Raw genomic sequence first — 26,827 nt, 5'->3', positions numbered from 1 at the left:
GACAGACAGACATTGTTCAGATGTGACATGTTCAGAAAACCCTGCTAATTTACGTTATTCATTTATCCAAAGGGACTATTAAAGAGGTGAAGATTTGGTGTTCTGCTCAATTTTGACAGGTGTGAGAGATTTGTATTCTCTACAACCAAGCCATGTTGCAGATTTATGTAAATTGGAATTATTGTTTTAGATCTATACCCAAACAATAACAGTTGTTCCTCATACAGGACAGTCATGGTGGTGAAGAAGAAGACAGCCAAAATAGAGGCTGTGGTTTTGGATGAGGAGAACCTACACAAGCTGATAGGTAATGAGACCAAACTACCGATGAGCAAACTAACTATGGTTAATAAAACCAAAGGCGTGTAATTAATCCTGTTGGTGCTCCCAGTTAAGATTACATGCCAACTTAGAGCACTCTCAGAACCAGATGTGTGCACTCTACACACTCCACTATTATATTACATATGTCGTCAGTTTTTAACGTTTAGCAATGCATGATCTTTTCTAGCATCCCTCTCTGTGGATGGAGGAGAGGATGGAGTCAGGCAGGTTGCCCAGACCCTACAGTCCTGCTTGGAGCTGACCGAGCCGGTGCAGCAGATCCAGCTGGTTAAAAAGGTTGGTTTTGTGAGATATAATAAAAAGTACCACCTTGTCATCTTCAACATGCAAGGATTATGTTGACTTTATAGACAAAAACTATGTAGATGGAGTGCTACTAACATACATTAAATGACCATTGTGTACATCCTGCATCAGGCGGGATCCCAGCTGGAGGCACTGAGTGAAGAGGAGCCTGATGGAGCTCTTCTACAGGCCTGTCTACACACCCTGTCTCTGGTCTACACCTCCCTGCAGGCCAAGAACCCCCTACGACGAGCCATTGCCAGGTACGTAGCTTAGTTCTAGGATTCTTAGTTCGAAACACATAAGTTCAAGTAAACAAGATGGAGACTATAAGGTGATTTCAGTGGCCACTTGCTAGTGAGGCAACCACTTTTACATCCCAGATTTTATTATGCTTTCAAATGGCAAATCTTTTCATGTAAATCCTCCTCCTAACGGCAATGTAAATTCTATATCAATGTCCAAGTAGCATTAACATTAGAGCCCGACCGATAAAGGATTTTTAAGGTCGATATCGATACAAATATTTGGTGATTTAAAAATCCGATATATCGGCAGATACATATAAAAACAAAATCCAGAAACTCGTAACAAAACAGATTTCCCTACCATTAGTTATTCGTAGTCATTTATGAGTCCTCACTAAAATAATATGATAATGCAGTTTAAAAATAAACTTGTTTGTTTTATTGTCTCAACAGAACAGATGAACATCAAAATATATTTGAGTTCTGATGAATAAAATGTATAAAAATTCAAACTTGTATATGAAAGTTAAAGTCCTTTTGAACAAAAACACAATAACAAAAAAAATCGGAGTGTTGCAAACAGGGACGTTGTAGAGCGCCCTCTGCTGGACAAACTATGCAACGCCAACACTCATAACATGATTGAAGGGCGTTTCGTCCGTTTTTCTTTTATTTTTTAAATATTCGTTTATTGGCCATTATAAATACCGATAGTTTGGAAAATGCCTAATATCGTCCGATAATATCTGCCTGCCGACATATCGGTCGGGCTCTAATTAACATGTGCAAACTGTTAGTGCTGTTAGTGCTGTTAATGCTAACCCTAACCCATCATCTGTGAATTACTCTCAAACCAAAAACTTAGGAGTCGTAAACTTACTTCCTAAGAGTTAATTTTAGCCTGAGGATGTTTTGTGAATATGGCCCCTGATCAGTAACATGCTTCTCTGTTGCTTTTCTCAGTGCCTTGGGTTCAGTACCAGCCTGGCTACAAGAGCATACTGTAAGCAGTTTGTCTGCCTGCTTGTCCCACTGTCTGTCCAACCCAACTACAGACCAGTATCCACACCTCGTAGACACCATCTCCGCCTGTCTGGATGGCTTCCCTCTCGGTGAGTGGGTGATTGCCTTTGCTCTTACTGCTGACTTACTCTGCTTTTAAACACAACAGATATCAGATAAATTTCCCTCCTATTGTAAAATTACTTGTACAATAAATACATTTCCAAAATTATTTCTCTTCAGGTGAGCGATGCATTCACAAACTGCTGCCGGAAGGTTAGTATCTAGCTTACTTACTGAAAATAACGGAGACGTTTTTGTCTTTCTTTTTTTTTAAGAAAAATCTTACGTTGACTCTCTTTTCTCCTTTTATGTAGTGTTGCATTTTCTTCACAAGGGATTAAGTGAATACCTTCACCAGAACAGGTATAGAGGGATATTCTGTGTTCTAGATTTCTCCATATCTCCCCATTAGTATTTGTTTTTTTACTTAGATACAATTAAATGCCAAGTATAAATCTGAATATTACACATTGAAAGTAATTTTCTCTCCTTCTTGCCATGACACAAGTTAGGGCACATGTCACAGCATGGTGGCCCAATGGTTAGCACTGTGGCCTCACAGCAAGAAGGTTCGGGGTTCAAACCCAGGTCGTACCGGCCCTTTCTGTGTAGAGCTTCTATGTCTGCGTGGGTTTGAGTTGAGCCCTTGATCAAGGCACTGGCTCAGATCTGGAGTTGGTCCCCGGGCAGCTGTTTATAATTAAACAGCTGCTATTGGAGCTTTATTTCCTCTTTGCCTCGTTGATGCCTTCTTGCTCTGTCGCGTTACAGTCTGATCAGCCAGTTAACATGTTGATACACGAGGGAACAATATACAGCTCGTTGTTGATCCAGGTGTCTCTGTCGCCCCCTGCTGTTGTCCAAGCGGTCTAGCAGGACGTCACATTGTCCAGGCCCAGCTGATGCAGTCCTGTCTGGCAGCCGTGAAGACCTCCATGCTGGTGATCCAGAGATCCCAGGAGACCATCGGCGCTGCCCTGCAGGCTGAACCGAATCGCTTCAAGCTGGAGGACACGATGAGCAGCCTCCTGGGCTGCTACACACACATCCTCACTGATGGTAAAAAAAAAAAAAAAAAAGACTCAGCTGATGGATGTAGACATGTAGATCTGCCTTCTTTTCAATTTCAGAAATATTCATCAACCCCCGTCCTTACTCATTATTTCTGACTTATTCTCAGAAGAAATATTAAAGTCCAAATAAAGAACTGGGGGAGAAGAACAGGTTCTCAAGTTTTCACAGTATTTTAAAGATGCTTGAATAAAATGGAGATATACATATTTGTATGTCTATATATTCAGTGGAAATGTCATTACATTAAAGAAGTCTTGAATATTTCAGTCTTTTAATCATCATCCTGTGCAACCAGTCAATTTAGGAAAATAATAAGGATTTCAAGAGGAAAATGAGGATTAACAAAATATTTTTTTAATGAAACTTTTTACATTTAATGATAAAAACATTAAATGTGTCCTAAGTGGCTTGACAATGGCAGATGGGAGTCATAAACTTCCCAAACTCCTGATTGCTCCAGACCTTTAAATAAGGGGCTGTTTTTGCTCATATATAGGAAACCGCAAATACTTACAGTAGATGTACGTATGGTCCTCTCACTTCTTTTTCCCCCTCTGTTCCTTTCTCTGTTTCTAGAGGAGTTCGTCCAGTCAGTCCAGAGTACAGCCGGCATGGCTGCAGTGTTATTGATCAGGTCTGTCATGGGTCGTGGAGATGAAGTTGCCTCTGTGGTGAGTCGAGGATTAAGAATTCTGAATGGTGCACGTTACGCACACATTTGAGACTATTTACCAATGTTCTGAATGAGACAGACTTGTAAAGTTATGATCTTGGAAATAAAATGTTTTTCTTTAAAGGTGCTCTGAGCGATGTCGCGCATTTTTTTAGGCTACAACATTCTTTGTCACATACAGCAAACATTTCCTCGCTGTCCGCGAGCTGCCGGTCCCCTGAACACACTGTTAAATAAAGAAAAACAAAAAGAACGCGGTCTCTGTAGACAGCCCAGGCTCCACAAACGGCAACAAAAACAAACTGGGCCAACATGGACCACCAAACATAACAGTCTTCCAGCGTTCCAGCCAGTAACCAACAAGAAGGATTTGGGGTTGGGATGAGGAGCAGGGAGGGGCGAGCTAGCCTCGTTTTGTTTCCAAATACTTTGAACGTCAACAAGAAGTGCCGTCGCCCAACATCGCTTAGAGCACCTTTTAACATGCAATACGACAAATTTATAGCAATGCGTGTATAAAGCTGCTGAAACATTGCATCTTGCAGAAACCTGTGTTGATTCTCTTCAAATGCTTTGGTCATTCTTGTCTTTGTGTATTAGGTGTGCAGTTTGCTGCGTGGCTCAGCGCAGGGTTTGGACTCCGCTCCTCAGTGGCTAAAGCAGAGGTGTGAGGGACTGTGGACCAGTGGTCGCCCGCCGGGTGTCTCTCTCTATCTGTGTCATGGGGCTCTGGCCATGTTGAGCTGGAAGGGCGCTTTCCCAGGGCCCCGGTGGGAAGAGTTGCTGCTGTTTGTCCCAAACACGCTGCTGGATCTAGATGTCAGGTAGGTCTGGTAATCTGATCCCGATTCACTGCCGACTAGTCTACATTGTTATCCTAGTATATCAAAGGAGAAGGGTCACAATTAGAATTAGTCTACAAGTCCTTTTTAAACAAAGCACTTGGATGCCTGCCAGAGCTGACAGTGACAGACCCCAGTAATATAACTAGAGGTGTGAATCTTCACTGATCTCCCGATTCCATTATGATTATCATGTCAGCGATTCAATTCGATTCGATATCACGATGCGTCAAATAAATTTTTCGATTAAAGCCATGCAGGATATTTAATTCATAGCTTTTCAAGCTTCAAAAACAAAAAATTCTGCAGTGCTCGAATACTAAATAAATTGGCAACATAAAACTACAGCACTGAGCACATGGCACATCATGAATGTGCAAAACATAACAGAATATGTAAACAGAAATGTTGTTAGGCCTACATTAAATTGCAAACAGAAATATTCGATTATGAGCCTGCCGATTATCGATGCAGCATCGTCCATGTCCACGATTCGATGCATCGATTATTTGATTAATTTCAACACCTCCTAAATATAATGGGTGACTACTTGATCTGGGTTAACCATCTCTGAAAAAAAAATCAAAATACAGTCTTTCTAAAGTGTAAACGTTACGCCTGTTTTTCTTTTCTTGCTGTAGTATAAAGGAGTCCAGTACAGCCATGGTGGTGGCCCGCGTGTTGACCCTGTGGAGCAGTGCTGCGCTTGACTGCCTGCAGGGGGAGAGGCTGCCCTGCCCTCCCCGCCTCCAACAGTCCCTCAGCGGCGGCTCGGAGCTACAGCAGCAACTGCTGGAGCACATCTACTCCCACTGGGAGCACCCGCTGGACGGAGTCCGCCACCAAACCCGCTCCCTGTTTCGCAACCTCCTCCTCCTCCATCAGCACACCAACCCGTCTATCTCCGACCCAACCAAGGACCCTTACGTCACGGAGCTCTCCCAAAGCCTGCTGGGACTGGAGTGGCACATGAGGGGGAAGTACGGCTCCTTGGGCTGCCTCGTGGAGCTCTTTGGGGCAGGCTACCTGCTTGACATCCAACCCCAGCTGCCTTCATGTCTCCTGGGCCTGATGGGGGACCAGACCCTGGCTCCTTATGCCAGCGACCTCCTGGAGAGGCTGTTTGTCAGCCACAAGGCACAGCTGGCCAGTGAGGCTGGTGCGGGGAACACGACGGCCACAGAGGACTGGATGGAGCGTTGGCACCAGACGTGGGTAACCCCCCTGCTACAGGTGCTGTGCCGTGCCAGGCTGGACCAGACCACGTACATCCTGGACTATTTCCTGCCCAAGCTGCTACGCTGCAGCCCCTCCAGTCTGGCGCACATGGTGCAGGCCTTGCAAGACCCCCCTCCAACAAGCATAGGTAAAGGCACCGATGTCTGTCACATAAAAACACATTTGCATTCCATTTATCGGCAGCTGTTTTCCCTTTTTCCTTCTGGTTATTCTCATGATATATCAGCTGCACGTTAATGTCTCTCAACTTCACAAAGCATTCTGTTGTGGCAAGAAATACTGTAAAAAAATGTCTTCTCCACCGCATTCTTTAACACAGTCATGACAAAATGTGGAACCATTTCATAAATGCAGTTTTTTTCTGTTCTCTTTAGGCCCTTCAGGCAGCAGGGGTGCACTGGGAGCTCTCATGACATGTTTGCGGGCAGCCAGGGCCCAGGGTGTTGTTCCATCCTCAAAGGAGGGTCTGTGGGGAGGACTGGTGCCCCTCTCCCTACTCCAACAAGCACTGGTACACAAACATGATCAAGTGAGTGTCTGTATCCTCAAGTGTGTATCCTTTCTTTTCAATATTTCATACGTTTGGCATATAGCTTGGATTTCCATTGTATTTATGTGTCCTCAAATCCCACCGCCAAGGTGAGGTTGGATGCTTTGGGGTTGGTGTGTGAGAGCCACCGCAGCACTGAAGCGCTGTCCTCCCAGGAAATGGGCCTGATCCGCCACTTCCTGCTGCCTAATCTTAACAGTCAGTCACCAGGCGTCAGACAGCAGACAGTCAGCCTGCTGAAGAAGGTCAGCCGTTTACCTCACATTGCCTTTTTTTAATTTATTTTTTCAATGGATTTTATGGATTTAGTTTCTCACAGAATGTGAGGTGTTAAAGGGTAACTTCACTGTTCCAATCCGGACCCTACTTCCCTTGGCCTTGTGTCTAAAATGACTAATTGGAACAACCATTTCTAAAATTGGTCCAGTATTGAGAACTGCAACCTGGCAGTGTCAAAACAGGCTGCGATGGAATCGCTCTGGGCAATTGACAGCCATCAAATGTACGTCCACTAAAAGTGCTTGTTTTTGCGACTGTCGAGTTTAGATTGTTACTGTAAGTGTCTGACTGTATCATGGAAAGGACCCAACAGAGAAATTAAATGTTTTACTCTTTACCTTTTCGCTCGATTCGAACCGTTTGTTGCGTCCACGTCCCGCTCAAGGGGAAGTCTAGTTCTGAATCAGGCAGCAGCAGGTCCCTCTCCTTCCAACATGGGCTTTCTTCCTCTGTGGGCACACGGTCACACTACAAATATCATGACCCTCGCGGCCTCGCAGCAGCTGGTTCACCCTCCTCTCCCTGCTGCCCCTCTCTCTTTCTCCTGGTCCATTTTGTAGGAGCTATTCTGCATCCATATACTCTGGCTCAAATAAATACTCACAGCCATCGAATTCAAAGACCTCCTCCACATTGTCGAAAAATCATCTAAATATTCAGCCATGACATTGAAAATCTTTTAGGTAACACTAAGCCACGCTTTATGTACTCCAACATAACAAACTCTCCCTCTGCACTCTCTCTCTCTCCCTCTCTCTGTTTCTCACACGTTCCACAGTGTTGTCTTTTTGGCAACAAGTCCCCTCCCAAGATTTCAGAACACGACTTCACCGTCTTTCCATAGTGTAGTCAGACACTTATAATAACAATCTGAGCCTGTCAGTGGCAAACTGCGCAACTGCCCCGTGCGATTACACTGTAGCCTGTTTAATGGCTGCCGGTTACAGTGTCATCGCTCAATACTGGACCAATTGCAAAACAAATGTGTTCCCATTAATCACTCAGACACAAACATATGGGAACAGAGGGTCCAGGTTGAAAAATACCGAAATTCCCCTTTAAGCTGGTAACGTACAGTCAGTTTGTTGGCTGGGAGCGGTTTATACTAGGGAATGGAAATAATTGAATTTTCATTTTCAACGGGATTTGCAGTGCTAACAACCCTACACATTACAAGGAGACATGTATGACTCAATTTAATGATCAAATCAAAACTATTACTTAATGGAGCTTAAAATCCTCTTCTGTACAGCTGCTTTGTAGAGTGAAGGACAGCGCTCTGCTGCTGCAGAAGAGACTGATCCAGGAGAGAGAGCAGGAGCAGAGAGACCGCGACGAACACACACTACAGCTGTACAAGGTATACCATACCACACACGGAACGCAACAGAAAGGTGCAGAGAGGTCTACCGGAGTGTTTCTGTCTTACAAAAATGAACTAAAGGACTTGGCGTGTTTTTATTGTGTGTTGTAGGAGTTCCTGCGCTGGCTGTGTGTGAGGCTGCTGGAGGTTTTGCTTCCTGGAGCTTCCTTCTCTAAATGCCTTATGTCCCTCCACCTGCTGTGTCTACTGGGGGAGCTCTTCACCTTCAGCACTGGTACGCCTACTGTTCATCAGCAGCAGTCATATATACTTACCAGACTTTACAAACCATCACAGCTATGTAAAAAAATCTGCTACTAACATTATAAGTTTATGGCAAGTTCAATATAACCGATAACCGACTGTTTTTAAGTGTTACTTTAAATGATGCAGTAAAAAAAAAAAAAAAAAAAAAAAATAATGCATAAAGCTATATGTAGAACTGCTTTTAGGAGATCACTGATTGTGTTTATCTTAGTGTCGTTTGACTGCCATAATACAGTCCCTCCCGAAAAACGAGATTATGCGGTCGCATAATTCAATGCATAATCAGCCAAAGTCCGCATATTTATGCAGGGGCCGCATTTTTTCAAATACGCCGCACTTTCGCCTCATAAATTGCCGATTTCCGCGCAAAATATGTGGGACTTGCATGATTTCATAATACCCGCATTTTCGTTGCAAAAAGTCACATATATCTTAGCAGAAAGTTGAAAAATGTTGCGTTTACTTCACACAAGAGCAGCCATTTCCCCCTTGTTGCCATGGGACCGTTATGAAGTGACATAAGTTTGCGACGTGAACATCATCAAAAAGCAGGGTGTTGGGGGAATCACTTTTTTCCCTCTTTTTCATCAAACCGCAGTTTTTGCAAGTTCCCGCAATTTTTGCAAGTTCCCGCAATTTCATTGCATTAAATTGCATAAATATCCCACATATTCCATCGCATTTTTTAAGAAAAAGTGCCGCATAATCAAGGATTTTTGCCCGCAACAATCACAAAAAAACTCCGCATTTTTTTGGAAGAACTGATAATAGCTCATTTAACCGACATCATACAAACAGCAACTTTTAGACACTTTTTATAGACAATACCAGACAATTGAAATTGGTCTTCCTTGTCGTACATTATGCATAGTAAATATAAATGTTGCTAAAGTCCATTAAAAAGCTTCAAACATCGTGTCCTATTTCATCCAACTCGCTCAGAGCAGTTTGGAATCCAGTGCCTTCGTCAAGAACAACTTTGTGATGATGTTTGGTACATTTCATGTAATACCAGTGGCCAGCGCACATTTCTGGAATACATCTTTCTTTTGATGCCTGAACCGGCAGTCTATCCATTACTAGCTGGCCTCTAGGGCTGGGCGATAGGGAGAAAATCAGATATCACGATATTCTTGACCAAATACCTCAATATCGATAATGCAGCGATATTCTAGGGTTGACAGTTGGTGCTTTAACAAAATATCTTCACACTTCAATTTTAGATAAATAATCATCTGTAATGTGGATGTAATGACTAAGTGGGTAAAGGCAAATAATAGAACAGCTAGAACAGTCTGGTAAGTTCAGAAAAGTACATAACTTTACTGTAATGCAGCCTTTAAAACCAGGAAAAGACAACACTTGTGTCATATCATGATATTACGATATCCAAAATCTAAGACGAAATCTAGTCTCGTATCACGATGTCGATATAATATCGATATATTGCCAGCCCTAACTGGCCTCTTTACTTTGATGCCAACCTGATGCCCTAGCTGGCTCAGCGTTTCTTCACCGCTGCCTCTCTGTTTTCCTCAGGCCCTGATGTGTTTGCCCTCAGTGAAGTTGTAACCTCTGCCCATGCTCAGAATGTCCTCTACTGTGTTGCCAGCAACTTCCTGGAAGTCAAACAACTGGCCTCAAGGTTACTACGGCAACTCCCACCATCAGCTGTGCGACTACAGGTTAATATGAGGACCAAGCTCAGTCACTATGTGTTATATCTTGAAATGTGATACTTAAAGGACAGTTCCGGCGCTAAATGCACCTAGGGGTTAATAACCTATGTGTACCGAATTGAATGTTCTATGGGATCTGTTTTCATGCTAATCGAATGCGTCTCTAGCTTTACTGGTGGTTAGCTGCTAACGCAAGCTTTCCGGGCAGATGGTAAATCGCTATTTTATACCACTAACAAGGCTCAAAATAGCACCACACTTGATTTATTCGTTTATTAAAAAGATAGTTTATAAAGACATTAGCGTTCATGTTTACATGAGGGCGCCATCTTGGAAAACAGTCACGAGCAGTCGAATCACGAACGCTGTGTTTGAGCTATGTTACTGGTTACTGGTTGCACGGCATAACATAGCGGTATTTTTTATGTTTATTTCTGTCAACTGTTAAAAGTGAACCTCTGTTTCGATTCGTATCTCAGTCTGTAGTGTACATCCCAGCCCATTTGTACTGTAGTAATTAGGGTTGTAAGAAAAAATCGATACACTTGAGTATCGTGATATTTTGTTTTGCAATACTGTATCGATTTTCAAAAAGGAAATATCGATAACTTTTTTTTCTTTTTTTTTTAAATGTTCAAAAATATTCATGTAAGACAATGGTTCACGTTAATGTTGTGTTTAAACCCCCTACTGCTAGATGGCTATGCTGACACACACCACTACTGTCCTTGCCTAGCAGTGCCTGACTTTTTGCTAGAAGCTAACAACGTAGCTATGGCTGAACTTTGGCCTATATGATGGCATATGCAAATTAGCTCACTAAGAACCTGTGAACCACAATCCCAAACTGGCAGTTTGATTTTCTGTGTACTCAATTGTTACCTAAAGTAAACTTCTTTGACTTCTAGGAACATCATGTCTTTTTTTAAATATTAGTTTTTCTAAAATTATACTTAAATAAAAAATACCAATATATCGCCTCACGCACAGAATCGAAATATATCGAATCGTGACCCATGTATCGTGATACATAACATATCGCCAGATTCTTGCCAATACACAGCCCTAGTAGTATTTACATTCCAGTGGTGCGATAGGTGAAGCCCAATCATCAACTTGTACTGTATAGTGTATAGTAGTATTTTCAAGTTGTTTTACTGATTTCACCTTGGTGTTTATGATGTGAGGTGCCGGAGAGGATGCGCAGTGTTCTTCAGGCTGCTCTGGACCTCAGTACCAGCACCAAGCCTTTTGACAGCGTCACAGCAGCCCACCTCCTCAACCTGCTGCTCCTGCAGCCAGACCTGGGCCAGGCTCTGCTGCACTGTGCCCAGGAGCAGGGCCTCGAGTTCCAGCCTCCCTCCTCACCGCCCCAGGCTTCTGAGACCGTCATGTTGGAGCTCAACACACTGGCTGGTGAGATCCAGAGACATAGCCCTAATACATATATATGTGTGTGTGTGTGTGTGTGTGTGTGTGTGTGTGTGTTGGCACAAAATAAAATGATTGTATTGTTCTTCTGTCCTCAGTGGTCCAGTTCTTGCTGCGCTGTCTGCAGTTAGAGGTGTCCAGGTCCGAGTCATCTCTCTTGCAGGCAGCTGCTTCCTATCCTCTCTATGGCAGAGCCCACTGCATCACTGCTGTCCTGCAGCACCTAAACACGGAGTGAGCTCATGAATCACACTAGCACATACACATTGGGGGTGGGGGGAAAAAATCAATACAGCATAGTGTCGCAATATTTTCTGTGGCAATACTGTATCGATACGCGATCGCATAATTCAATGCATAATCAGCCAAAGGGCACATTTTTTTCAAATGCGCCGCACTTTTGTCGCATAAATTGCTGATTTCCTTGCAAAATACGCGGAGCTTGCATGATTTCATAATCCCCGCATTTTGGTTGCAAAAAAGTCACATATCTTAGTAGAAAGTTGAAAAATGTTGCGTTTACTTCACATAAGAGCAGACATTTTCCCCTGTTGCTATGGGAACGTTATGAAGTGACGTAATTACGCAAAGTGAACATCATCGAAAAGCAGGGTGTTGGGGAATCACTTTTTTTTCTCTTTTTCATCAAACCGCAGTTTTTGCAAGTTATAAAATTGCATAAATATCCTGCATATTCCATCGCATTTTTTAAGAAAACGTGCCGCATAATCAAGCAACAATCTCAAAAAAACTCTGCGTTTTTCTGGAAGGACTGATATGTGCTGGTCAGTTTGTCTGCTTGACAATTTGATTTTGCAGCAATACAATTGAAGTGAGATGAACAAACAGAGAAATATATCTTTTTAGATAAAACGGATGTTGACAAAGTTTGACAAAATTCCATTTGGAGGACATCATTTTAAATTCGAAAAGATTTGAAGTTGGAAAAAAATTAATGAGTTGCAATATATCGCAGAATATTGCAATATGTTTTAAAATCGCAATAATATCGCATCGTGACATAAGTATCGTGATGATCTCGTATGATCGTAAGGCCTCTGGTGATTCCCACCCCTAAAAAACCTACTTTCATTCGGATCTATTGCTTTGCTGTTGGCAGCGGAAACGAGCACTCTACACATTCCCTGAGTACAACACCATGTATTTGAAGAGCAAATCCAGCCATGACCTTAGCCATATACTTACGTCTGTCTGTCTGTCTGTCTGTCTGTCTGTCTGTCTGTTTTAGGACTTTGAGCCAGCCTGAGCAGTGGAGATGTCTGGTGTCCGACCTGATCGCTGTGTGCTACAGGATGTCTGACGTGGTCTCCCCTGTAGTCCAGAGTTCCTCCCCAGAAGGACTCATCCCCATGGATACAGACTCAGGTAATCACATTTCTCAGCCTCTCAATTTATGGTGAGTACACTTAGTGGGCCTCATGCAAGAGCACTTTACCATTCTTATCGTAAACCTAATACTTTATTTTGCGAGGTTCGTGTGTTCCAAGTCCGATTGACCAAACTCTTTTTCACTGTGTAAACTTTTTGTTAATTCATTCGTTTGAACTTCTCAATGCCACCTGTTCGTGAGTAGGTGAGCTTTTATCACGAGCATAATCAATGTCCCACAGTTCTTTTAAATCCCTTGTGTGTACCACCTGAGAATAATTCTGTTCGTACAAGTGACTCTTGCATGTGGAGCCTTGTCTGTAGCTTACACGGTCCTCTTCATTTGTAGTGTAAGTACTGTTTATAAGCAATTACATTAGTGTTGTGTGTCGAAAAACTGTACATTTGTGAAAAACAAAAGAGAGCGAAGGGTCTCACTGAGCCTGGAAATCCTGGATTACAATGGATCACTATTTATTGTTGACAGCAAGAGAGAAAGGAGTTTAGGAGAATTACCAACACACTCAAATAGATTGTACAATTTTACTGCAGGTTTTTCATTAAGCATGTTTAGGGATAATTTGTAGGATAGAACTATACTTTTAGTTGACAGAAGCTAATGGGAAAGTCATGGGAATTTACACAAGCGCCACGAGGAAATATTTGTGTGTGTGTGTGTGTGTGTGTGTGTGTGTGTGTGTGTGTGTGTGTGTGTGTGTGTGTGTGTGTGTGTGTGTGTGTGTGTGTGTGTGTGTGTGTGTGTGTGTGTGTGTGTGTGTGTGTGTGTGTGTGTGTGTGTGTGTGTGTGTGTGTGTGTGTGTGTGTGTGTGTGTGTGTGTGTGTGTGTGTGTGTGTGTGTGTGTTGGACAGAGACGTCAGCAGGGCTGCACAGGATCCTGCAGGAGATTCAGCCCAGGGACACCAATGACTTCTTCACACGTGCCAGAGAGCTGGACACACACCAAGGAGATGATCACACCCAGACCACACACACACCGTCACTGAACACAGGTGAGTTAGACATTACATTACACAGAAAAATGTGCGGAGGAAGATACACAAGGCAAAGACACTGTTTGAGGGTAAAGCGACCGCTGCATGCCAGTGTTCTGAGAGCAACAGGAAGAGTTAGTTACTGTAGCTTGGCTGCTGATTTGGCCCGTTATCAACATGGTCAACAGTTGGAGCTGCAGCAAAAACAAACTAGTCTTTTTAATAAAAAGACTAAATATAAAGTGGGAATTTCAAAATAAAGTCACATCTTAATATTTTTTGTATTTTATTAGTTTATTTGTCAGGGACCATGCACAGTTCAGGCCCTGTACCAGAGTTAGCTATACAGCTAATTTACATCTGTGGTCCCTATAATGACCGTATGTATCGATATTTTCACTTTGTATTGATAATATCTGATCGTTTGATGTTTGAAGCGATATATCGTCGAGATCGATGACTTATGACTAGAACACGGACCCCACACCAAAACACAGTGCCAGACATTAAAACCCTTTAATACCAATAAGTCATTGATGCTTGTGAGTGCAGTACTAGTGATGTCCTGATGGCGGAGGTGTTTGACCTCATTTTTGCGTGGTATATTTATACAGTGCACAATAAACAGTGCACAGGAATGATTACCTAAACTACTGTAACTTTACAGTGACAAGTAAAATGAACTGGCTCTGTGCAATGTATGTGTCTGGATATGAGCAGGCACGTGATGTGACTTTGGACGTCTTCTGGTTTCCATTGAAAACAAAGCTTTAACATAACTTTCACATGACATAATACAACCAATAGATCTTTTAGTTCAAGTTGGCGTTATTTGGTAATAAAACAAAGTGATCAAACTTTTTCCATTTCACTTTGTGTGTGTCACTGTGTGTGTCACTGTGTGTGTCACTGTGTGTCACTGTGTGTGTATGCGTTGGCTCCAGGCGGCGAGGGCTACAGGGTGACAGCCCAGATGGTGCTGGTGTGTTGCTGGCGGAGCATGAAGGAAGTGGCCATGCTGCTTGGACAGCTGTGTCAGAGCCTGCCTCTGCACTACACCAAGGACACCCACGCACACCCTGGACTCATCACAGAAGAACAGGTGAGGTCTTGACATACTAAACACACTCCCACAAAGCTCACTCTTACTTACTTACTTCTGTTACCTCATATACAGTTGTGTGTGTGTGTGTGTGTGTGTGTGTGTAAATGAAAATCTTATATATATATATATATATATACATATATATATATATATTGAAACGTAGGCTGCTACAGGCAGAGAGGGCAAAATAATTAAATCAATGCACATAATTGTGCCGATCCGAATTAAAATAAGCCTGTTTTTTTACATTTGCTAGGTTGAGTAAATAAAACGATACAAACTACAGTACAAATAAAATCTCATAAAATTATCAAGTGCCAACTAGAATCAAAATAATTATGAACAAGTGTCTCTCTGCAACCCGCGACGTGCTTAAGCCTCTGTCTGACGCCGCTGCGCTGTTTTGATGCAGTTCTGCAGGGAGAAGCCACTGGAGGCGGGTTTTAAGCATGCTACTCTGGCCCGTTTGACCCACTCCGGATGGATTTCACTGTAATCCCAATAAGAACCTCGCAGGCTGTTAACAGTCAGGCCTCCGTAACCGCGGACGGCTGCAATCATATATGGTATCTCGACGTGGGTTTGTGGCGTTAATGTTAATGAGAGGGGCTGTAGCTGGTGCTGACTCGTCCTCGCTGAAACAATTTCTTGGCTTCATTTACATTAGTCCAGCTGCTGCTTGGTTTTGTAAAGTAGTTCACAATATTTCCCTGTTTCGCCAGGGCTTGGGCTTTGACTTTCCCGCTTACTTGTCGCCGTTTGTTGTAAATCTATGGTAGTCTTCTGCATTCCATCAGAGCGAGAACGTGAGATGTAGTTTTCCCTTCATTGCAAACAATACAGTCATTTGTAAATGAAAAAATATGATGGTTCATTGTTTTTGACATCATTACATTTGTTGGTAATAGAACGAGATATATGAAAATCACTGTAACCTACTTTAACACAATTCAAATTGTGCCGAGGGAATTATTTCCACCAGTCATTCTGACCGGAGACAATTAGAATTTTCGGTCCTTATCAATTTTTTCCAGTCACTGACCGGTAATTACCAGACAACAGAAACTCAAATGTGTGTGTCTTTGTCCAGCCTGATTTATCTTACTCCTCTGTGCCATAGAGCCGTTGTCCAAAAGGTATTAAAAACACATCAGTGAGCCACACTGATGCAATGGGTGACATGTTCCTTCATTACTATGAACACTGTAGCCCATTTTAAGGATTCGGGGGGGGAGTGCCACAAAGTGATTTCCCATGTCCAAAGTATTGAGAGACAGACTAACCCATTGTTGGTTGCATGTTTCCATCTACTACCGAATATTAGAAGTTGAGCGCTTTAAGATAAACAGGTTCTCCTGTCGGGAGCCATTGAACCATTACAGAAGAAGTTTTGACAGTGAACCTTGGCCTTATGTTACTGTACATAAAAATTCTCCCAACAAGTTCCACAGTGTTATCCGGATATTAAATGTGGTGGATAGTGAGCACTGGTATTGGGAAAGGAAAAAGTCAGATTGATGCATTCCTACATGTTATTATGAATTGCATAACATCCTGATCAGTCTACTGTGCTAATCCACTAGTAATATGTTCCATTAAGAACTAAAATATAAAATAGCCTCAGCTCTGCGTATGTTTTGTATGTCGGTAGTGTTGCACATCTGACAGAGGGCCCTTCAAACTTCTGCTGCCACTTCTTAGCTCTGTCTTGTCACTATTCTTACTGATTTGAAGTCACATTTTGGCAATAGGATGGCCAACGAGGCTAACCAAACTATAACAGCTGAGCTGTGGTAGTGTGCTGCTGAGAACACAGCCCAGCCACCTCCCTAAAATGGATACAAATGCTGTCTCAGCCTTTGTAAAATGGGTTTCCTCAGGAGGGTGGCTGGCGTCTCCCTTAGAGATAGGGTGAGAAGCTCAGTCATCCGTGAGGAGCTCGGAGTAGAGCCGCTGCTCCTTTGCGTCGAAAGTAGCCAGTTGAGGTGGTTCGGGCATCTGGTAAGGATGCCCCCTGGGCGCCTCCCTAGGGAGGTGTTCCAGGCACGTCCAGCTGGGAGGAGGCCTCGGGGAAGACCCAGGACTAGGTGGAGGGATTATATCTCCAACCTGGCCTGGGAACGCCTCGGGATTGAAATCAGCACACAAACTAAGTATTTCATGTAAAAAGGTGTTTTTCACTTTATGTGTGAAGATATACTGTAGCAAGGAATGATGCGAATGTGTGTGTGTTTGTGATACCACGCTGGGAGGCTCTTCAATTAGTATCCGCCCTCGTTAGCGCCACGCTTTCATTTGAAGCCCGAACCTGCTGGTTTAATGGCCGCGATGCCCCTCCCTTTCCACTGCATACTTTCCAAATCACTTCCACCACCAGCAGGAAAACACTGAGCAACACATACACACACACACACACACACACACACACACTTCCATAGACTGACAGACACAGACAGACTCACACAGGAATAGTTGTCTGAGTGGTTCAGCATGTGGAGGTCCATAATAACAAGGGTACCAGACACAGGCTGTGTTTGTCTGTGTAGGGGGTAAAGGGTGTGTGTGCATGTGTGTTTGTGTTTGCTTGTTGAGCATGTACTTACACTCCTAAGAGAGAAAGTAGGAAGTATCGTACTACTACTTACTATGTGCTGGTGTGTGTTTATTGTTTGTGTGATGGAGGGACATTGTTTTTTTAGAGTGTCAGGAATGTGAGCAAAGATAGTCATCAGTCTCTTCACTACAGGATTAGCAGCAGGCTGTGCATTATACTCTATGTTATGTATTAGTAATTGGCTTTTCTTTTATTTTATATCATTCTGTCAGTTTTAGAACTTTTGTTATGAATGCTGACATTGAATTGGATCAATTGTCTCGACTCGACAATGATTTACTGTATATACAATTGTCCGTGTGTACTCACAAAGCGCTCTTGTAGCCGTGTCTACCTTTCTCGCAAACATTGAATGCTGGAGTAAGCTTACTTGAACAGTTCCTGTTCTTCACCAGGAACCCCACACGCTCCATAATACCACTGCCTATGTGTGATTTTAAAAGTTGCGGGGACATTTGGTTGTTGCAGCAGCACAAGGACAGCAATAGTACAGATAAATAGTAGTAATGCACCGATTCGACTTTTTCAGTCCAGATACCGATACCTGGGCTTTGGGTATCGGCCGAGTACCGAATGTGATACCAGTGTGTAATCAATAAGCTGCATGCCTCACTGTGTGGAAGTCACTGGGATCATTCTTTCATGTGTTCGATAACATCAGGCTGGAATTATACATTGGTTTCCTAACTTTGTAAAACAAAATGTAACAAATGAATATGTAGATAAAATTGTACTGAATTATTTGTTATTAAAATATAAAATCATCCACCAGCAACTTGGTAAATTAACAGGAATTAAAATTCCAGTAAATAATGTATATAGTATATACACATAGAACTGAATTGAATAGATCAGCCCCATTGCCACCGATACTCGATCCAGCTATTTGAGTCAGTATCGGCCCAATTTCGTATCGGATCTGTGCATTCATAATAAATAGATAAAGGAAAAGAAATAATAAGAGGTATATACACTTAAAATAAGAATAGCATAACAAAGAGATACATATTCATTACCAGCAGATTATATGTAATATAGCAGAAGAGCCAAGAGAGTGTCACAGTCAATGTCACTCTCATGTCTGTACGGTAAATATAAAGCTACAGCCAGTTAGCTGAGCTAGCTTAGCTTGGTAATTAATGAGCTTTAGAGGTGCTGGTTGGTGGATTTGTTACCTTTTTTGGAGAGAGCCAGGCTATATGTTTAACCATTTCTAGTTGCTGTGCTAAGCTAACTCGCTGCTGGTGGTAGCCTCATATTTACCATACAAACATGAGAGTGGTATTTATTCATACTCTACACTATAATCGTTTTCTTTCACGGCAAGGAAATTAATAAGTGTTTTTTTTCTTCCAAAAGGTCAAACTACATCTGTACTAACTCAACAATATTGACAGATATTTCAGGCGCAGTAGCTAAGATGCTGAAAAATAGACTGGAGAAAAATATTCTCTTTGAAAATGGTTTTGACCAGATTCTGCATAGATGCATGAAATCCATGTATGGCCCTTAGTTTGGCACATTTGCAGTTTGTGTCCCCGTTAACACTTTTGATTGCCGCTGATGGTAGTCTCTGCGCTTTGTGTTGTGTGATGGTTGTAGACTAACGGCTGACAGTTGGAGCCCAACGGAAGAACCACCGACAACTCCGATATCGTTGATCGTTTATTGCTAACAAGCCTTTGGGATCTGAGGGATACAAGCCCGGTCTCAGTAAAACTACTCAATATAACATAAAGTAATAATCAAAGGAAACTTAGAATAATGATTTCTGTGGCCAAGCTCAACAACTACTAACTGACAACTGATCAAAGGTACAGGATCAAATAGGCTGCTTTTTGTGTGTGTGTGTGTGTGTGTGTGTGTGTGTGTGTGTGTGTGTGTGTGTGTGTGTGTGTGTGTGTGTGTGTGTGTGTGTGTGTGTGTGTGTGTGTGTGTGTGTGTGTGTGTGTGTGTGTGTGTGTGTGTGTGTGTGTGTGTGTGTGTGTGTGTGTTTAACGTTCAGTGGGGTGATTCCAATAGTGTTTGGAAAGTTGGGTCTGGTTAAGTCTTTGTGGACATAGTCATTCTGCCCTACCACAGCGATGACATGCATGGGCAAACATATGTGTATAGTGTGTGTGTGTGTGAGACCAAAACACATGTCTTTCCAAAAATGTGTGTGAGCTCAACACCACCTGCGGTCCTCAGCCAGCATCCTGTTTTACATCCTTGTTGGCCTGGCAACACGCGGATGTTTCTGTCACTGGGTGGCACCATGGCAATAGCAATAGTTGTAATGGTAATGTTTGATTTCTTTCTTTATTTCATTACCTAATTTTTCTGATAATGATTAGTTACTGCAATATTTGTTTGCAATGTTTGACTTCATCAGCCATGCATTGCAAACAAAGATAGACAGAATTATGAAATTGTTTGAATGTGACCGAGACAAAAGGAAGAAGTAGCTGTTGGACATCTCCTGACAGGTGTGTGTGTGTGTGTGTGTGTGTGTGTGTGTGTGCGTGCACGTGCACGTGCACACTTGTACTGTACTAAGCGGGACAGACCACCAAAGTCGCTGGCAAGCTGGAGTTTGACAGCTTGGGTGTTTATGTGGCGTAGGTCAGCCTGGATCGGTTGGAGCCTTGGGTACACAGAGGAGACAGACCATTGGTTTGGCCGCACTGAAGCTAAGGGAGACACACACACACACCGTTATGAACACAATAGGAATGCTTTGTCTGACATTATTTTGTATTTGCTCTCTAGTGCGTAATATTTACTTTACACCGTTTTATATTAGTGTCCAAATTCTAAAAGTGAATTTTATGCCCCCTAATATTACCTTCAGAGATTCCCACAGTGGAAAAATGTACTGGTTGTATCATGTACACTACCTTTTGCTTAAAATCTCCTGTTAACTGTCAAATATGCCTCAAAGAGATGATGATCTATACAAGTACAGTAAGTGTCCTAAATCTCATTTTACTGCTCACTGCAGAGTAAACTATTGAGTGTTAATTATGCGGGGACTAGTGAATGAGTGAATTTGGACAAGTGACTTTGGAAACGACTAAAGTTTTCTTAGGCTCTATAAAACGGAAAAATTAGGTAACTAAGCGAACAGGGCGTGATATCGGGCGATTAAGTCAAGTCTTTTTCACAGCAGCCATTTTAATGTGTCACAGTAGGAAAAGCACAGGTGTTACTAATAACAATAACATTGTTCCTGTTCTATTCAGGTGTGCTAAGCAGCTACATGGAATCAATTCTTTGATACACCTGTTCTTTTCCTACTGTAACATATCAAAATGTCCTCTGTGAAAAAGACCAAATAAAAATATAAAACATGCAATATACACCTATAATATTTACTATAGATGAAAGCCTCCTGGAAGTTTCTGGGCTCGTCTACCTCATTTTTTTCCCCCTAAAGGCTATATACAACATTTAGACACGTATCTGTAATTCTCTGTTTTATTAGTTAAAGAAGCGTGGGTCCGGCATGCGTCTATGCCTTTCACTGATGCTTGAATTGCTTTACACTGGTTTTAGTTTAGTCTTTAAATTAAGCTGAAATCCATACGAAGGGCCCGAAGGGCTGCAGCCTCTGCCGTGAAAGAGGCAAAGCAGCGGGTGTGGGAGAAGTTTGGAGAAGACATGGAGAAGGACTTTCGGTTGGCACCAAAGTGCTTCTGGAAAACTGTTCGCCACCTCAGGAGGGGGGAAGGGGAACCATCCAAGCTGTGTACAGTAAGGATGGGACACTGTTGACCTCAACTGAGGAGGTAATAGGGCGGTGGAAGGAGCACTTTGAGGAACTCCTGAATCCGACTAATACGCCCTCTATGTTAGAGGCAGAGCTGGAGGATAACGGGGGATTGTCGTCAATTTCCCAGGCGGAAGTCACTGATGTAGTCAAACAACTCCATAGTGGCAAAGCCCCGGGGATTGATGAGATCCGTCCAGAAATGCTCAAGGCTCTGGGTGTGGAGGGGCTGTCCTAGTTGACACGCCTCTTCAACATTGCGTGGAAGTCTGGGATGGTGCCAAAGGAGTGGCAGACTGGGGTGGTGGTTCCCCTTTTTACAAAGGGGGACCAGAGGGTGTGTGCCAATTACAAGGGTATCACATTTCTCAGCCTCCCTGGTAAAGTCCAAGGTGCTGGAAAGGAGGGTTCGGCCGATAGTTGAACCTCGGGTTGAGGAGGAACAATGCGGATTCCGTCCTGGTCGTGGAACAACGGACCAGCTCTTCACTCTCGCAAGGATCCTGGAGGGAGCCTGGGAGTATGCCCAACCGGTCTACATGTTTTGTGGATTTGGAGAAGGCGTATGACCAGGTCCCCCGGGAGATACTGTGGGAGGTGCTGCGGGAGTATGGGGTGAGGGGGTCTCTACTCAGGGCCATCCAATCTCTGTACGACCAAAGTGAGAGCTGTGTCCGGGTTCTCGGCAGTAAGTCGGACTCGTTTCAGGTGAGGGTTGGCCTCCGCCAGGGCTGCGCTTTGTCACCAATCCTGTTTGTAATATTTATGGACAGGATATCGAGGCGTAGTCGGGGTGGGGAGGGGTTGCAGTTTGGTGGGCTGGGGATCTCATCGCTGCTCTTTGCAGATGCTGTGGTCCTGATGGCATCATCGGCCTGTGACCTTCAGCACTCACTGGATCGGTTCGCAACCGAGTGTGAAGCGGTTGGGCAGCTCTAGAGGCCATGATTCTCAGCAGGAAACCGATGGAATACCTACTCCAGGTAAGGAATGAGTCCTTTCCCCAAGTGAAGGAGTTCAAGTACCTTGGGGTTTTTTTCGCGAGTGAGGGGACAATGGAGCGGGAGATTGGTCGGAGAATCGGCGCAGCGGGTGCGATATTACATTCAATCTATCGCACTGTTGTGACGAAAAGAGAGCTGAGCCAGAAGGCAAAGCTTTTGATCTACCGGTCAGTTTTCGTTCCTACCCTCACCTATGGTCATGAAGGCTGGGTCATGACCGAAAGAACGAGATCCAGGGTACAAGCGGCCAAAATGGGTTTCCTCAGGAGGGTGGCTGGCGTCTCCCTTAGAGATAGGGTGAGAAGCTCAGTCATCCGTGAGGAGCTCGGAGTAGAGCCGCTGCTCCTTTGCGTCGAAAGTAGCCAGTTGAGGTGGTTCGGGCATCTGGTAAGGATGCCCCCTGGGCGCCTCCCTAGGGAGGTGTTCCAGGCACGTCCAGCTGGGAGGAGGCCTCGGGGAAGACCCAGGACTAGGTGGAGGGATTATATCTCCAACCTGGCCTGGGAACGCCTCGGGATCCCCCAGTCGGAGCTGGTTATTGTTGCTCGGGAAAGGGAAGTTTGGGGTCCCCTGCTGGAGCTGCTCCCCCCGCGACCCGACACCGGATAAGCGGACGAAGATGGATGGATGGATGGATGGATGGATGGATGAAATCCATACATTTTAAAAACAAATAGCAAATTTCATTTCATATTGCACATCAACATACAACGTGATAACAAACTAAGTTTAACAACTACAACTCGACTTGAGCAGTTGAGAATAACAGTTAAAAGAATTCTAGTAAAAGAAACTTAATCATTAAGTTTATGGCTTTTTTTAATTTTTTTTTATTGTCTGTACCATTTTATAAACCAGAACTTCACAATTCCTCCTGCAGATTGCTGCTGCTACTGCAGCAGCAACAAACATTATCAGAGTGCTATCTAACCCTCGGTCGTCAGGGCTATTTGGGACGCTGTCACGGCTTGGAACCACACGTGTAATTAGACTTGGGGAAACTTCGCTCTCCGCACATGGAAGTTTTTCTGGGAAACAGGCACGTTTGCAAACAGGAAGTTGACATCTAAATTAAGTCTCCCCCCCCCCCCTAGGCGAAGCCGCAGCCCGGCTCGGTCCAGCATAGCACCGCAGCGGTCTGGGCCCCGGCAGCCACGGGCCATCTAACGGTGACTGTCGCTGCCATTTTTACCCCGGTGAGGTCAGGCCTGTCCTGGGAGTCCACTCTGGCCACCAATGTGATAAGTCATTGGGCTTGGTACCGCTGTGGTTTACTCAGTCTATACTTTGGTATTTAATGTGGCCCCGAAACAGGCTGCCTAAGCCCTACATTTTTTGGTGCATTTATTCAGTTTTTCTATATTTATTTACACATATTTTTCATTTTTTATTTTGTTCTCTCACCCAGTGACATCAGGGTCTGTTGCTGAAGGTTACAGTGGCTGGCGTCCTGCTGGTTCATCTGCGGGTCTGTGTTAGTTTAGATGTTGTGTCTAACCCCACATCCCCTGAAGGGCTGTGGGGTTAGACACAACATTTGTCAACGTGTTTTTTTTTTTTTTTTTTTTGCATCAGGGCCTTGCCACCCCTCCCTGTGCCCTCCATGCCACCCCTGACTAAGTCGAGGCCTGGCCGCCTCTGTGGTGGCGGTGATACCACAGCCTAAATAACAGGGCACTGGAGCTCCGCGTCCGCCTCGCCCTGCCGCCTCACCTGCAACACACTCACCAGTTTACACACTGCCACAGCACTCAGTTGTATGTGTGCGCGTCTACGTATAGTTAGAATAATGTTGCTAACACTATTACTAACTGGATGGTTTTACTGACAGTGGCCATTATGTGGATGTCTCAGCATCCTTATTTGAACACACTTGTCACGCTACTGACATGCCGCTCTCACGCTTGACATGCTCTATGCTCACTGGCTCAAAATGGAGTGGTGTGTCCTAAACCAAGAATGTAGCCAGTGTTACAGCTTCACTTTTCTTGCCAAATAGAGAAAAGGCTGAAGTTGGATTACATGTAGATGATGCAGTTCATTTGTGGATCTTTTTCTACGCCCTGCTGCTTTGCTTTTAGTTGGCATTTTTTACGGGTGTATTGCATGTATTTAGATGTAATTGCTTGATTTTACAAAATGATTCAAACAACAAGTACAAAGGCTACAGGAGTGGTTTCATTTAGATCTTAGTAATTCTCACTAAAACTATCATGGCTTTTGAGGTAACAGATTTGACATCCACAGAGTTGGTGAGAGGTTTTCCTTTTTTTGTGCAGATTTGCTTCCTCAAGTATCCACAGTAGTCTCCGTCATTATCTAAGCTTTCAGCAATTTGCATGTAATTATTGGACAGATGATGGTAGGTGACGATGCTTAACTCAAAGTGGGTCATTGAAATTAGGGTCGGGCGCTACAGAAACCAGAAACTTTGCTCGTGTTAAATTTGGAACCGATGATTGGATTCAAAACCAAACTATTCCATCAAATAAACGATTCCATTGGAATCGTAATTTTTTAAACGATTCCAAGTAGGAAGCGGTTCTCGATGCCCAATCCTAATTGAAATACTACCACTCGTATCAAAAGTTATATAGTTGTTAAATGTAAATTATAGTTAACTAAATGTGAGGATTAGCTTCTTGCCTTTCTTTTTATGATTCTAAATTGAAGGCCCAGGGGTTTGCCGGGCAGCCTAGTTGTTGAAACACATAATTGCATTGTCACCAGTTTGATTCTGGCCAGGGGCCTTTTGTTGTAGGTCTTACCCCTCCTACCCTGCTTTGGGTTTGGGACTGTCAGACAGAACAAGTCATTTGAAGAGACTCCACCCCGGGCTCTGGGGAAATGTGAGGGGTATTTTGTTATCATTTCTGACATTATGTAGACTAAATCACAGATTGGTGATCAATTAGAGATGCACCGATAGACCGGCCGGTGACCGGAATTGGCCGGGTTTCACGGCCATGACCGGCGACCGGCAGGTCAGTCTGACATACTATATGCCGATTTCATGCCGGTCAACGCTACAATTAACTGACAACATAAGTTATACGAGTTACAGTTTTCAAGGACGCACGCACACACGGACGCGACAGCACTCCGTCTCTTTTTCCTTTCTCTCAACTTTCCCGCCGTGTGTCGCGCGTACCCGCACTATTCTTGCACGTGTAGGAAACCTCGTGAATTAACCTGCAACATGTCAGCTGTTTGGAAATTCTTCAGCGTGTGTGCAGAAGATAACTAGTTTGCAATATGTAACACCTGCAAGGAAAAAGTAGGGCGTGGAGGGACGACACCAAAAACCAAAATCACATTTTTTTAGTGTGATATTGGATGTGAAAAGAAGGAAATGGTTCTAACATGGCACTTTAGATGTGTGTGAATTCCCCACACCAGGAGTCATTGATATAGTTCTGTTTTATAGTGATCCATTATCGGTTCAAAAAATGTTCTATGTTCTGGGCTAAATGTTCTATTAAAGAAAAGATAGAAAATAAATATTTGTGTGTGCTGTAAAGTGGTTAGAAAAAATCCGGAAATCGGAATCGGCCTAGAAAGCTGTAATCAGTGCATCTCTATAATCAATCATTGAAAGAACAATCAACACTCTAATCGATATTAAAAGCAATCCTGACTATTGTATAGTCCATAAAGCCCCCAGCTAAATTATTGATACTAGAACTCCAAAAGGCTTTTGTAGACACTCAACCTTGAATGTGTTCAGTCAAAGTATTGCATACAAAATACATGTAATAAGGTCAATACAGTTCCATAACAGTGATTTAAATGGCCTACCAGTCTTTGTAAGATAAATACAGTCGGTGCAATCATACAGCCATCTATCACTGTATTTGTTAATCATTCCTGTGGGTGACATATATTAACCACAAAGTTAAAACAATAAGACTTGCAATAGTTAATGTTTACCCTGGGGTAAGATGCATGAAAAGAACACTGACTGGTTTTCTGTTAATACCTGTGTTATTGATCTGTTTTTCTGTAAAGCACGTTGAGCTGCATTTTGATGTTGTCAAAGGTGCTGTGTAAATAACGTTTATTATCGCGATTCTTCATGACTCTCCATGTTGTTGCTCATAGTAGAGCGACTCTAAACGTCCTAAGTGGTCACCTCCGTTTCTGCTGAAGGCCAAAGCAGGAGGCTTTAAAGTCATGCATACATCACACCCGATGTGACACACACACACACACACACACACACACACACACACACACAACAAACAAACAAACGTTCAGTTGCTGATTCCCTGTCTGTCTCTCTGTTACAGGTGGAGGGGGTAGGCCTGTACTTCAGTCTGCAGCTCCTGCAGTCCCGTCATCGTGGCGCCTTTGAACTGGCGTATGTAGGCTTTGTACGCCTCACCGACATGCTGTGCAGGTGTGTGTGTGTGTGTGTGTGTGTGTGTGTGTGTGTGTGTGTGTGTGTGTGTGTGTGTGTGTGTGTGTGTGTGTGTGTGTTCACATCGAGGGCAATGGGCTGAAAAGTAATACTGCTGAAAGGGCTGAGGGCATTAGCTCCCATCATGACACTGAGTTCCAGTGTGCCTTGTAATTAGCAGGTCGTCTCAGTATCACTCTTCAGGTATAATATACTTAATTACATAGACTTG

General features: G+C 43.4%; 1 protein-coding gene across 2 annotated transcripts in view; it reads left to right on the top strand.

Annotated features, from left to right (window-relative positions):
• thada (THADA armadillo repeat containing) overlaps nucleotides 1–26,827 on the top strand; it is a 117,470-nt gene that overhangs the window by 400 nt on the left and 90,243 nt on the right. The window contains exons 2-23 of one of the 2 annotated variants that reach the window (XM_028604006.1): nucleotides 73–119; nucleotides 228–307; nucleotides 512–621; nucleotides 763–893; nucleotides 1,842–1,990; nucleotides 2,124–2,156; nucleotides 2,258–2,306; nucleotides 2,809–3,002; nucleotides 3,594–3,688; nucleotides 4,291–4,514; nucleotides 5,174–5,898; nucleotides 6,146–6,300; nucleotides 6,411–6,566; nucleotides 7,853–7,960; nucleotides 8,075–8,198; nucleotides 9,770–9,915; nucleotides 11,097–11,325; nucleotides 11,439–11,574; nucleotides 12,590–12,726; nucleotides 13,600–13,740; nucleotides 14,667–14,824; nucleotides 26,486–26,595. In XM_028604006.1, the coding sequence (XP_028459807.1) occupies nucleotides 235–307; nucleotides 512–621; nucleotides 763–893; nucleotides 1,842–1,990; nucleotides 2,124–2,156; nucleotides 2,258–2,306; nucleotides 2,809–3,002; nucleotides 3,594–3,688; nucleotides 4,291–4,514; nucleotides 5,174–5,898; nucleotides 6,146–6,300; nucleotides 6,411–6,566; nucleotides 7,853–7,960; nucleotides 8,075–8,198; nucleotides 9,770–9,915; nucleotides 11,097–11,325; nucleotides 11,439–11,574; nucleotides 12,590–12,726; nucleotides 13,600–13,740; nucleotides 14,667–14,824; nucleotides 26,486–26,595 (3,383 nt within the window). In that variant the 5' untranslated portion in view covers nucleotides 73–119; nucleotides 228–234. The remainder of the gene's footprint in view (nucleotides 1–72; nucleotides 120–227; nucleotides 308–511; nucleotides 622–762; nucleotides 894–1,841; nucleotides 1,991–2,123; nucleotides 2,157–2,257; nucleotides 2,307–2,808; nucleotides 3,003–3,593; nucleotides 3,689–4,290; nucleotides 4,515–5,173; nucleotides 5,899–6,145; nucleotides 6,301–6,410; nucleotides 6,567–7,852; nucleotides 7,961–8,074; nucleotides 8,199–9,769; nucleotides 9,916–11,096; nucleotides 11,326–11,438; nucleotides 11,575–12,589; nucleotides 12,727–13,599; nucleotides 13,741–14,666; nucleotides 14,825–26,485; nucleotides 26,596–26,827) is intronic. The other variant, XM_028604005.1, reaches the window with a different exon arrangement.

Source organism: Perca flavescens, chromosome 17, assembly GCF_004354835.1.
Source record: "Perca flavescens isolate YP-PL-M2 chromosome 17, PFLA_1.0, whole genome shotgun sequence".
Taxonomy (NCBI): domain Eukaryota; kingdom Metazoa; phylum Chordata; class Actinopteri; order Perciformes; family Percidae; genus Perca; species Perca flavescens.
This window is presented reverse-complemented; position numbering and strand designations above follow the sequence as displayed.